General features: G+C 41.8%; 1 protein-coding gene across 1 annotated transcript in view; it reads left to right on the forward strand.

Moving 5' to 3' along the window:
* The window catches only part of tp53bp2a (tumor protein p53 binding protein, 2a), a 43,470-nt gene that overhangs the window by 24,712 nt on the left and 5,872 nt on the right, over positions 1–12,886 (forward strand). Inside the window, exons 15-16 of the mRNA XM_056244912.1 lie at positions 4,691–4,857; positions 7,450–7,649. Of these exons, the coding sequence (XP_056100887.1) occupies positions 4,691–4,857; positions 7,450–7,649 (367 nt within the window). The remainder of the gene's footprint in view (positions 1–4,690; positions 4,858–7,449; positions 7,650–12,886) is intronic.

Consider the following 12,886-nt stretch of genomic DNA (forward strand, 5'->3'; position numbering starts at 1 on the left):
ACTGCAGTTAAAAAGCTCGTAGTTGGATCTCGGGAGCGGGCCGGCGGTCCGCCGCGAGGCGAGCCACCGCCTGTCCCGGACGCCTGCCTCACGGCGCCCCCCGGATGCCCTTAACTGGGTGTCCGGTCCTCGGGGCCCGAAGCGTTTACTTTGAAAAAATTAGAGTGTTCAAAGCAGGCCGCCTGTGAGTGTGAGAGAGTGAGTGTGAGAGAGTGAGTGTGAGAGAGTGAGTGTGAGAGAGTGAGTGTGAGAGAGTGAGTGTGAGAGAGTGAGTGTGAGAGTGAGAGTGAGTGTGAGTGTGAGAGTGAGTGTGAGAGTGAGTGTGAGTGTGAGAGTGAGTGTGAGTGTGAGAGTGAGAGTGAGTGTGAGAGTGAGAGTGAGTGTGAGTGTGAGAGTGAAGGCAGCAGGCGCTCTTTCGAGGCCCTGTAATTGGAATGAGCGTATCCTAAACCCATGGGCGAGGACCCATTGGAGGGCAAGTCTGGTGCCAGCAGCCGCGGTAATTCCAGCTCCAATAGCGTATACTAAAGTCACTGCAGTTAAAAAGCTCGTAGTTGGATCTCGGGAGCGGGCCGGCGGTCCTCCGCGAGGCGAGCCACCGCCTGTCCCGGACGCCTGCCTCACGGCGCCCCCCGGATGCCCTTAACTGGGTGTCCGGTCCTCGGGGCCCGAAGCGTTTACTTTGAAAAAATTAGAGTGTTCAAAGCAGGCCGCCTGTGAGTGTGAGAGAGTGAGTGTGAGAGTGAGTGTGAGTGTGAGAGTGAGTGTGAGAGTGAGTGTGAGAGTGAGTGTGAGAGTGAGTGTGAGAGTGAGTGTGAGAGTGAGTGTGAGAGTGAGAGTGAGAGTGAGAGTGAGTGTGAGAGTGAGTGTGAGAGTGAGTGTGAGAGTGAGTGTGAGAGTGAGTGTGAGAGTGAGAGTGAGTGTGAGAGTGAGTGTGAGAGTGAGTGTGAGAGTGAGTGTGAGAGTGAGTGTGAGAGTGAGAGTAGGGCTGGGCGATAAAACGATAATTATCGCGATATAATTTTTCTCGATAAAACGATATCAAGAGGTCGATAAATGTTCCATAATGTGTATGCGCGAAAAGCGGAACGGAACGAAACTCATTTGAACCGCGCGCCACACGGACCGTTTATCCGCTCGGCTCAAAGTCCAAACGGCAGCGCAGCGCGAGCTCACTAGAGCAGACGCGTTTACTCTGGTCGTCTCGCTCACGAGATCCAGTGAGAAGCGCTTAAGTTCAGCGAAGAACACAAATGTCCAGTTTAAATCAGTTTAAAGGCAGATGAAACACCGCTGACAAACAGGAGAAACACTGCGCAGCGAAACAGTCAGAATCTGAATTGATACTGTAACGTTAGCCTAGTAATATTAACTGCACCATGAGATGTGGGATATACATATTGAATTGTATAATATTATTAATGTAGACAATGTATAAAATGACTAATGGAATATAATTACAGTATTTAATAATGTATTTAACTGTTAGGCTACTGTTTTTCAAACAAATACCATAGAAACCATAAAGTTACATTTTGCCATGATAGTGAGGTGCTATAGGCTGTACCTGGCTTTATCTGTGGTTATCATGATCTAAATGCATGATACTGGATGACCAATGGTTAATTTTAATTAAATTCAAACAGTCAGAATATTACATTTTACCAAATAAAAATGTGGTCCTTAAAATTAAAAAAACAGATGTTACTGTTTTTGTTAATGAACATAAATTTAACATAGCAGCATTAGCTTGAGTTAGGATGTAGATTTACTGTCAACTCACTGTCAAATATGCATTTCGAGACAAAACATGTCATTTGAATATTGCAGCCTGCACTGCAAACTGTACTGAAGAAATATTTTTCTTTTCAGATATTTATTTTGTTAAGGAAAAATGACAAATGTTTGAATGTTCTACCTCAGATTTTTAAAACCACAACGCTCTGGTTTATACAACTTTCACTTAGGAGCAAAAATCTGCCTTTAAACTTGAAAGAAATAAAGATTTGACATTTATCGTGATAATTATCGATATCGACTGATATAAAAAAAAATATCGTGATACATTTTTTGGGCCATATCGCCCAGCCCTATGTGAGAGGGTGAGGGTGAGTGAGGGTGCGTAAACTCAGCAGTCCCAGCATGATTCAAACTCTAGCCAAACTATTTAATCTGGTTTTGTGGTCCGGAAGCTTCCCTGAGAGCTGGTCTGAAGGACTCATCACACCCATATTCAAGAAAGGAGATCGATTCGACCCCAATAATTATCGCGGCATCAGTGTGGGCAGTGCTTTAGGAAAACTGTTCTGCAGGATCATAAACAGACGCATTGTCTCACACATCTCATCACACAACATCTTAAATAAAGCACAGATTGGCTTTCTACCAAAACACTGCACGTCCGACCACATCTATTCCCTCCACACTCTCATCAACGAAAACATCAAGGGCAAACAAAGGAAAATATTTGCATGTTTTGTAGACTTTAAAAAAGCATTCGATTCAATTTGGCATGATGGTCTACTGTACAAAATCCTAAAAATTGGCATTGGCGGAAAAACGTTTGATTTAATAAAATCTCTATACAGCAACAGCAAAAGTGCGGTGAAAATCAGGAACCACAGAACCGGGTTCTTCCAGTAGGGCCGTGGAGTGAGGCAGGGCTGCAGTCTGAGCCCGACTCTATTCAACATCTATATCAATGATCTGGCGTCAGCGCTGGTGAGCTCCACTGTGCCCGGCCTCACTCTACACCACACACAGGCCAGGGGTCAGAGGTCAGATGTCTGCTGTACGCGGATGATCTGGTCCTGCTGTCCCGCACACCAGAGGGCCTTCAGCAGAGCCTGTCCCTGCTGGAACAATACTGTCACGACTGGGCCCTGACAGTCAATCTGGACAAAACCAGAGTCATGGTGTTCCAGAAGAAGGCCAGATCTCAGGAACACAAACACCAGTTCCTGTATAAAGACCAGGTCCTGCAGCAAAGCACGAGCTATAGCTATCTCTCTGTGTGTGTGTGTGTGTGTGTGTGTGTGTGTGTGTGTGTGTGTGTGAGCACGAGCTATAGCTATCTGGGCATCGACATCAGCGCTTCGGGACGCTTCGGTCTGGCTGTTAAAACACTCAGTGAAAAGGCTCGGAGAGCTTTTTATGCAATAAAATCACGATGCGGGCACTTTAAAATTACCCATTAAAACCTGGATCAAATTATATAATTCAATAATAAAACCAATTATTTTATATGGATGTGAAATTTGGGGACCAGTACAAAATTTTACAAATTGGGATAAAACACCAGTAGAAAAATTACACTTGGAAATTGCCAAAAATATTTTAGGGGTTCACCGAAACACATCCACTGCCGCCTGCAGGGCTGAGCTAGGCCTGTACCCGCTGAACATCGAGATCCAGAAGAGATGTGTTCAGTTCTGGCATCACCTCCATCAGTCTGATCCAGAGTCAGTCCAATATAAAGCCCTCCTCGCCAATGAAAGCTCAGCAGAACCTCATCCTCTAAACACACTCGCTCTTCAACTCGTCCATCAGACTACACCCCCCACTGACCACAGCTACAGCCCCACAACTACTGTTAAAGAAATACACACACATCTAAAAGACACTCATGATCAATCACTAAAAGCTCATTTTGACCTCCAGAAAAAACTCCAATGTTACTCGACCCTCAATCGAACCACTAAATTGGCCAGTTATCTATTTATTAAACATTTTAAAGACAGACAAATCCTCTCCAAATGGACAGAGAGAGAGCAGAGGATCTGTAGACACTGTGATCTACAGCACATAGAGGATGAGGAACACTTTCTGCTTTTCTGCTCTAAATATACCAGTATAAGAGACACTTTTCTGCCCAAATTTGAAGCCTTGATCCCGTCATTCTATGAACTGAGTGACACTGTCAAAATGTCCTTCTTACTCGGAGAAGATGTTAATACAGCTGCACTAGCGGCTAAATATGTGCTAGTTATTCACAACGCCAGAGAGAGCTAATTCTCCAGAGTGATAAAATGTATTTATTTATCTATTTATTAAGATAGATTGTGTTTATTTATCTATATATTTACAATGCTACATATGACATGATTTATACATACATGTTTACTGTTTGTTTTATTATTTATATTTAATATGCTTTGGCAACATTGTGTTACACAGTCATGCTAATAAAGCTAATTTTGAAATTAAAAATTGTGAGTGTCAGTGTGAGAGTGAGTGTGAGTGTCAGTGTCAGTCAGTGTCAGTCAGTGTCAGTCAGTGTCAGTCAGTGTCAGTCAGTGTGAGAGTGTGTGTGTGAGAGTGTGTGAGAGTGTGTGAGAGTGTGTGAGAGAGAGTGTGAGAGAGTGTGAGAGAGTGTGAGAGTGTGAGAGAGTGTGAGAGAGTGTGAGAGAGTGTGTGAGTGTGTGAGTGTGTGAGTGTGTGTGTGTGAGAGTGAGAGAGAGTGAAATAGAGTGAGTGTGCGAGTGAGTGAGAGAGTGTGTTCCAGCCGTAACCCTGTTTGTGTCTCTCTGTGTGTGTGTGTGTGTGTGTGTGTGTGTGTGTGTGAGAGAGAGTGTGTTCCAGCAGTAACCCTGTGTGTGTGTGTGAGAGAGAGAGTGTGTGTTCCAGCCGTAACCCTGTGTGTGTGAGAGAGAGTGTTCCAGCCATAACCCTGTGTGTGTGTGTGTTCCAGGACTCCCCTGCACTGCGCGGCCTCCTGTAATAACGTGTCGGTGTGTAAGTTCCTGGTGGAGTCTGGGGCTGCTGTGTTCGCCATGACCTACAGCGACATGCAGACGGCAGCGGACAAGTGTGAGGAGATGGAGGAGGGATACACACAGTGCTCGCAGTTCCTCTACGGTGCGTTACACACACACACACACACACACACACACACACAGGCACTGCAGGTACACGTGCACCAATCATGGGATCATTTACAGTGGACTAGGGTTGGGTATCGGTTGGGTTTTATCCGATACCAGTACCTACTAGGTATTTTTTAAACGGTTCTGGTGCCTAAACGGTTCTTGAAACGGTACTTAAGAAAACGAAACCGCACACACTTTATCAAAAAATAATACCCTTTTATTTACAGGGCCAAACTGGACACAATATTAACTTAAATCTTTAAACAATATAAATAAATAATAATAAAACCAATATAAAATAAAAATTCACATTTACATAATATCAAATAAAACAATATTGTATCAAACAATGTAATAATACTGGAGATTAATAGAGGTTACTAGCAGGCAGAGCTGCCAACTCTCACGCATTGACCGTGAGAGACTTTTGACCCGTGAGAGACAATTGACCCTTTTCACATGCTCTCACGCCACACATCCATTTTCTCACGCAGAGAAAAATCGCGGACAAAGAGGACACTGACACCGACAGACAAGGTTACTTTTGATATGGAACAAATCCACAGCTGTCAGATTCTGTCAATATTTTTACGAGATTCACACAATAAATAACGTTTTGGCTCTTTGAAATGTGACAGATCGCTGTAGCGCGTCAGTTCAAACGGCACGTGATACAGCAGCCTACAAATACAAATCCACTGCTTCTTAGCTACGCAGCGTTGAGTGAACCTATGAAAGAGAACATCTCTGGTTACTGGTGTAACCTATGTTCTCTCAATAGGGAACGAGACGCTGCCAAGCTCCTCGCCCGCGCCATCAGCCAATGAATTGGCTTGATTCTATATGGATTCAGACTATCGGCCCACCCAGAGGGCGTTCTGACGCGTAATTTTACACGTGAAATGCAGCCAAACCTTGCGAGCAAGAGCGCGCATGCGAGACAGAAGAGAGACTGTGCGTGTGTGTGTGTGCCTAATTAAGTCAGGCACCGAAATCAGGCACCGAAATTGTCGTTCTTATTCGGTCTGGTTACTACCGTTTACGTCGGAACCGGTTCCCTATTGGCACAGAGTTTCGGTACCCAACCCTACAGTGAACTTACAGGAGTAGTTCATTTCAGAATTAAAACTTCCTAATGATTTACTCTCCTCCACGTCCTCCAAGATGTTCATGACTTTCTTTCTTCAGTGGAAAAGAAATTAAGGTTTTTGAGGAACACACTCCAGTATTAATCTCCATATAGTGTCTTCAATGGGGTCCAACGGGTCGAAGGTCCAGATGTGAGTTTCAGTGCAGCTTCAAAGTCTCAACACGATCCAGCCGAAGAATAAGAGTCTGATCTAGACAAACCAGCGGACATTTATAACAAAATAAACATTTATATACTTTAACCACTAATGCTGGTCTTGCACTAGCTGTGATGCGACACATATTACGCAATCAGGGTGAAAGGTCAAGCGGGACGTAGGCGGAAATACCAAGAACGTGCAAAGACTAAGTCGATCGCCCTTTACAATAAAAATAAAATGTTAAACAACGATGTCACAAAAATGACACAGATGTAAGTTGCAACTTGGGTGATACAGTGCTTAAATACAGTAGTAGCACATCATCTATGATGTATCACCTGAAAACACAACACCCGCAAGCCTCTTCGGGTGAGAAAGGTAGCCAAAGCCAACCTACCATGTCATCTATGCTAGCTGGTGTGACAAACAGCGCTCAGAGACTATTATAGTGTGTGTGTGAGCGGGAGGCAGAGCGGCAGAAAGATGCGACAGAGTTGCGAATTTGCAGGCGCGGCTCGAAATGGCTGTTATTTCAAATAGCGTAGCATATTTTAAACTAATCACTTAACCGGTTTCAACCGGCTAATGAGGGTCGGTCAAGAGAATTTTTAGTTTTCGCCATCCCTAGTTTAAATCCAGAGAAATCAGCAGGTTTAACTAGTGTAACGGGCCATGGCATTGCCTCACCTCTCAACGACACTTTAACCTCGAATTCCAAATTCACTTCCGCAGAAACCATGGAAACACAAAAGACTCTTTTAATATATTATGTGTTTTATTAGGCAGGTGAGCAACTGTTTGGATACATTCATCGACAAAAAACGAATCATTGTTATATACACAGCTAGTCTTATTGTTTGAATCTCTTGTTTTTATTGATTTTCTGCAAGTAACATGTGGCTCAGAGACAACACTATTTTATCAAGTGCTTCATATTAAAAGTAACAAAGCACAAAGATTATTGAATGGCAGGCGTGCAACAAATGTTTCATGAAGTTTTGGTCATGCATTAAAATCTTTTAGTCTGTGCCGTTTTCTTTTGGATTTTGGAGACCGCTCTGACTCTATAATAACCCGTACCACAAAACCAGCACAACTCAGGGTCTGACAAAACCCATCAAATCCAGCTTGATTACAAAGATTACATGTAGGCTAATCTTTTGTTTGTTGCTTGTAATAGCTCCAGCATTATATATGACACTTATAAACTCAACTCAAGCGTCCCCAGTGGTGTGTGTGTTTGACCGGTGTGTGTGTGTGTGTTTGACCGCTGTGTTCTCGTGTGTTCACAGGTGTGCAGGAGAAGATGGGCATCATGAACCGAGGCGTGGTGTACGGCCTGTGGGACTACGAGAGCGAGGAAGAGGACGAGCTGTGCTTCAGAGAGGGCGACAGCATGAGTGTGAGCCGCAGGGAGGACGAGGACGAGACCGAGTGGTGGTGGGTGCGCATGGGCAACAGAGAGGGGTACGCACCCCGAAACCTGCTGGGGGTGAGTGACACCACACACACACACTCACGCTCTCCCACACTAGAGACCATAGACTGTAAAACAATAAGGTCTTTGACGTCACCTGAATGTTTCTGAAGAGCATTTCTGAAGCCTAAAGTGGGCGGAGCCGGCCGTTGCAATCTTGATCACTCCCAGATAAACGAAAATGTGCAGCGAGGCGAATTAGCTGAGGTGACGTAACGCTAGCAGACAAACGGCTAGTAGTGACATCAGCGGCAATCCACCTGTCACTCAAGTGGCCACACCCTTAATTATGTAGAACTTTAAGGCTTAATATAATTTAAACGGATGAGTTATAAAAAAAATTCACCACCTCACAGTCGAAGGGCAAAATTAGCAATATAGTAGCCTGGATGCCAGCCCGAACCCCGCCCACAACATTTTTTGGTCGGGAAGTTCGGTCTGGACTCGATCCATTGAGGAGTAATTATGACCGGTTCAGAATTAGTTGGTCCAATCAAATTGCCAGGGCGGGCTTTATACGATGATGGACAGATGATCTGCAGTTACGTAATCCTCACGTTATCAAAGAGCGCTTGGGTTGAACTGGTTTCCCTCAGAGATGACTGCCGCTGGAGAACTGAGATGTAGAGATCCCGCTATCGTGTCTGTTGTAGAAGAAATCGACAGCGCATTCATTTTAAAAGACGAACAGAGAACTGCAATCAAGGCATTTGTCGATCGGAAAGATGTGTTTGCCGTCCTTCCCACGGGATTAGGCAAAAGTGTATTTTATCAGCTGGCTCCGATGGTCGCTAAGAAGATGGGACGCAATGAAAGCCCTGTGTTCGTTGTGGTATCTCCTTTGGTCGCACTCATGGAGGACCAAGTAAAAGAAGCAACACTCATTATTTTACTACTACTTCCAGCGTGCGTGCAGTTGAGTTCTGTTGAAACTATCCTATGCAACTATGTAGCTGACTTACTGCGTTGCTCTGATTGGTTGTAGGTCTATCCAATTGAGTGCAGAGTTTGTTTGTTTTTCCTGATTCGGTTAAGACAAGCCTCACAATCAAAGCCCTATGGAGCAGTATCAGACTCACATTCTGACTAGAATATGAGTATGACGAAGTCAGGTTAGCTATATAGACCAAAACCACTTTTTGCACCAGGCTGTAAACATGTTTTTTCTGCTGTAGAGTTGGGCATTTTAACCCCCTGGGGTCGGCTATCGCGCCGGCGCGATTGTCTCGCTTTTTTTCTTATCAGTGTAAAAGAGATTCAAAATACTCGGTTGGTTTTGATCTTACATATAAGTGTTGTACATCATTAGATCCTGTTAAGTTTCTATTTTTTTTGTGGATACTCACAATAAAAACAAAGTGTTGTGCTTTTCACCAAATAAAGAAAAACAAACATGATGCGAGTTCTGCGTTCTCTCTGTCAGTGAAGTCCATTCTGAAACGCGTCCTAAGATTAACTGTAACTCCGCGATTACTTGTCACACAGGCACGAGAGGTTTTTCTTTATGAAGCTTAAATTCTCTTCTTTTAAATGAAGTAATAATTTATATAAAAAAACAAATATTCTCAGTTTATGCAATCTGTATGAAAAGAGAGTGCTGTCAGTATTTTTTTTCCCAGCTCATTACACTTCATTACGCATTAATCTGACACGCCCACGGAGGACGCGCGCTATTCAAACGCAAATGTCGAGGCAAGCCATGACAATGCCCACATCAGCCGTTCCACCGTGGCGGTAAAATGTGTGGTGTATTTGCTGCCTTTTACCGCTAAGAGGCGCTACAATCATAGACTCTGAAAAGTGTTCATTTATTCCGGTTTATTCTCTCTAATGCATAATCTGCTACCGCGCCGCACTGATTCAGAGCGATTGAAAGCTGGTAGCAGAAGAATTCAACAAGTGAAACGTAGTTAAAATAATTCATAATCACAATACTGAAATTAGGCTACTGAAATGTAATTGAATAAATAATGAAAAAATTTCAACATAAAACATTGCAATAAAAAACATTTAGGCTACATGAATGAGGCTTTACATCTTTATCAGCGTACAGACGGTAGCTCAGTGATCAACGCAACAACACGAACTTCGAGGAGCTTCAACAGTCCCGAGATCGAATCTCAATGTAGAATACATGATGTTAACCGATGTTGTCCTACAGCGTTTATATTTTCCCACCTTGATGCTTAAATAGGTAACTGTTTATATCTGTTTACTTATTTAAAGTCAAGAGTTTTGTTTGATTATCATTACAACATAAATTTGCTACATTCCTGTAGAACCGCAGCGCTGCACAAACGACAAAAACTGATGAAGGAAGATTGTCAGCCAATTGCATCAGAAAATGAAAATGAAGAAGCTCGTCTTTAGTCTGCTAAATTATTGTGTAATGTAAAAGAACACTAAAATTACTTAAGTTTGAAACCAATTTCGGACATTTCAAGGTTTAAATAAAGTGTCGGGACAGTTTTTTTACATTTAAAACATGGGTTGCATCGGGTTTAGAGTTTATTTCTTTTGCGATGCAAAATAAGAAACACTAGGCTAATCTTATTCTTGCGACATTTTAAATTTGTATTGCCAAAGAAATTACAGCTAAATTAAACAATTAAAACCGTACAAAACGAAAATTGTCCAAAGAAACATAATTAAATAAAAAACATGCGTTTTTCTTTGCCTCTCTCGCGCTGGATCTCTTTTTAACACGTTTATTTAGTCTCCCTCGCTGCGCGCGCCGCGTCTCTCTCGAAATTAATCATTTCAGGGTAAAAACACATCATACAGCTGATAATACTGTATATGTCGCTGCACAAATCACGAAAAAATTATTTAGCCTTTAATTGTTGCTTCAAAGACACAGCATGCCTTGTTGGATTCACCTTACAATAACTTCAATTGAAATTTTGTGTGAAAAAAAAACTTAAAATAGGCTACAATAAATAAACTACAATATTTATAATTTAATAAGTAATAAGATATGGGGCCTACATTTGGACACAGATTTATCCTTACAATAATTTTGCCTGCTCATCAGGCTGGCTATCCGACACTCTCCATATGAAAGAGGAACATTAACACCTTTGTCCAGCAACTGTCCCTCCAACCCCCCACAGGCTATCGGAGTCTGAGGCTGACTTAACACAAAGAGAAGTCGCAATTCACACTTAAATCGCTATTCTAGACAGTGTTGATAATGAAGGAATTAAATGATTTAAGTTACATGTAGCCTAGTGATATTTCTGTCATAAAAGTTTATTACTAAATATTTCATTATTTCAATAATTGATGAAATAAAACTGGTTTGGGGCAGCTTTTTCCAAGCAAAACTAAATATAATCTGAAAAAACGCTTGCTAATTTGTTGTCATGAACAAAATGTTCAACTTAATATTAAAGTCTACAGGGATCTTTGGATCCTTACAACCAGGCATGCAATTTGTGAATTAAGTTTTTATTTTATTTTGTATTATTCAAATAAATATCGAAACACGGTGCTTCGTGGTAATGCTGCTAAATTAAATAACATTTATAGAATAATTATGAACTTAAATGAAACAATATCGCAACATTTCGACAAATACATTATTATGTTTTTAAATTTTAATTCAGGGCGATTTAGCCTACATTTAATTAGAGCGAGATTTTCACCCATGTCTTGTCATTTTCTCATTGGGAAGCGCATGTTTGAATAGATCCTCTGTACCTCTCGTTTTCATATGGATTAGCCTACATAATCAGATAACATTTATTAGCCTAAATATTTAGACATTTAAAGGCTTTAGACATAGCCGATTTCTTATCGTGACTGAGCTGAAGTGGCTTTCGGTTCATTTTTGTGACGCGCAGTTCCCGGAGACAGAGAGGACAGATATACTGTTTTTGTCGTTAGCCTAATATGAATACAAGTTTACAGTTTTGAACGATGTAAGCTACTCTACTCTTATCTGTATGACCAAAAAATTATGGAGTCGCCTATTAAGTTATTTTAGCTGTAATAATGAGATAAATAAATTAATCTAAATGAACGCGCCGCCGTGTTTGTCGAACACTAACTCACCATGCCAGAATAAAACCCGACTTTAGAAAAATGCATAGGGCCACTCGGCGTGGTGTGCCAAAACACTTAATTCTAAACTTCAATATTTCATTCAAAATAATCTCAACACGCTTTGTGAAATTTTGAAAAGCCGTGCATGCATTCAGGCCACTGGAACTAATGAACAACTGAAACGCTGGTTTTGATTTTATTGTTTTTCGTTTAAACGTGCCTGTTGCATATCTCTATTTTATATATTTGATATTGGTGAAGTAGCCTATATCATTGATTAGCTGTGGAGGGAGGGGTGTGGGGATTAAAATAATTCAGCAGAAGTAGGGATGTTTAGACCAGAAGGAAATCCCAGTCCCCCCTGGCAAATCACACTTTACTTAAAACCATGTTTTTAAAAACTCTAGGTTGTAGGGGACAGACCTCTCTGCCATGCGCGCGCACGGTTTGGAGCACAATATCTGTCTCGCATGCACGCTCGCTCTAGATAGATTACGGGATATTTTAACTAATTTGCGGTATAACTAGTCGATCACGAGTGGCTCAACAGGTAGATCTATAGATAAACTATATCTTTCAGGAATTTGACCGACCGGGTTGACACTTCAGCGTGAGAAATCGGGGGTGTGGCGTGAGAGCCTGGAATAAATAAATAAAAAATATATATAGCCTATATAAAACAAAACTGTATGGTGTAACAGAGTTTTAGAGCTAGACAAATCTCTCTGCAATAATAAATATAAAATTTACAGCAGACCATGTTTGTGCGGGATTTGAACCTGTGTCATCCTGATGATGAACCGTAAGTTCTACCGCTCGGCTATGAATTTTGTTACTGAGAAATATCCAAACGTTTGATTCTCACATGAGCGAGAAAACGTTTTGTCTTTAGCCTGTGAGTGTAGGCCTATTTTAGCCTTTTACAGTTTTAAAAGATTATATCTTATCTGTATGACCAACAATTTGTTGTAGGCTTATTTGGAAATTACCATAACTTGTAGTATTTCATCCTTAGGCTACTGTTAATAGACATTAGCCCCACTTACGTTTTGCTAAATGTCCCTTTGCGCCACCTGGCGGTCATTTCGCGTACGACTTTGAAATGCGACTGGTTTATTTTTACCGCGGTGGATGGCTAAAAATGGTATGTGGATGGCTAAAAGGTGTGACTAAAAATGTGCTTTTGGCTTTCATTTATATTTTGA

The sequence above is a fragment of the Rhinichthys klamathensis genome, unplaced genomic scaffold (assembly GCF_029890125.1).
Source record: "Rhinichthys klamathensis goyatoka isolate OS25496 unplaced genomic scaffold, OSU_Roscu_1.1 h1tg001149l_1, whole genome shotgun sequence".
Lineage (NCBI taxonomy): Eukaryota > Metazoa > Chordata > Actinopteri > Cypriniformes > Leuciscidae > Rhinichthys > Rhinichthys klamathensis.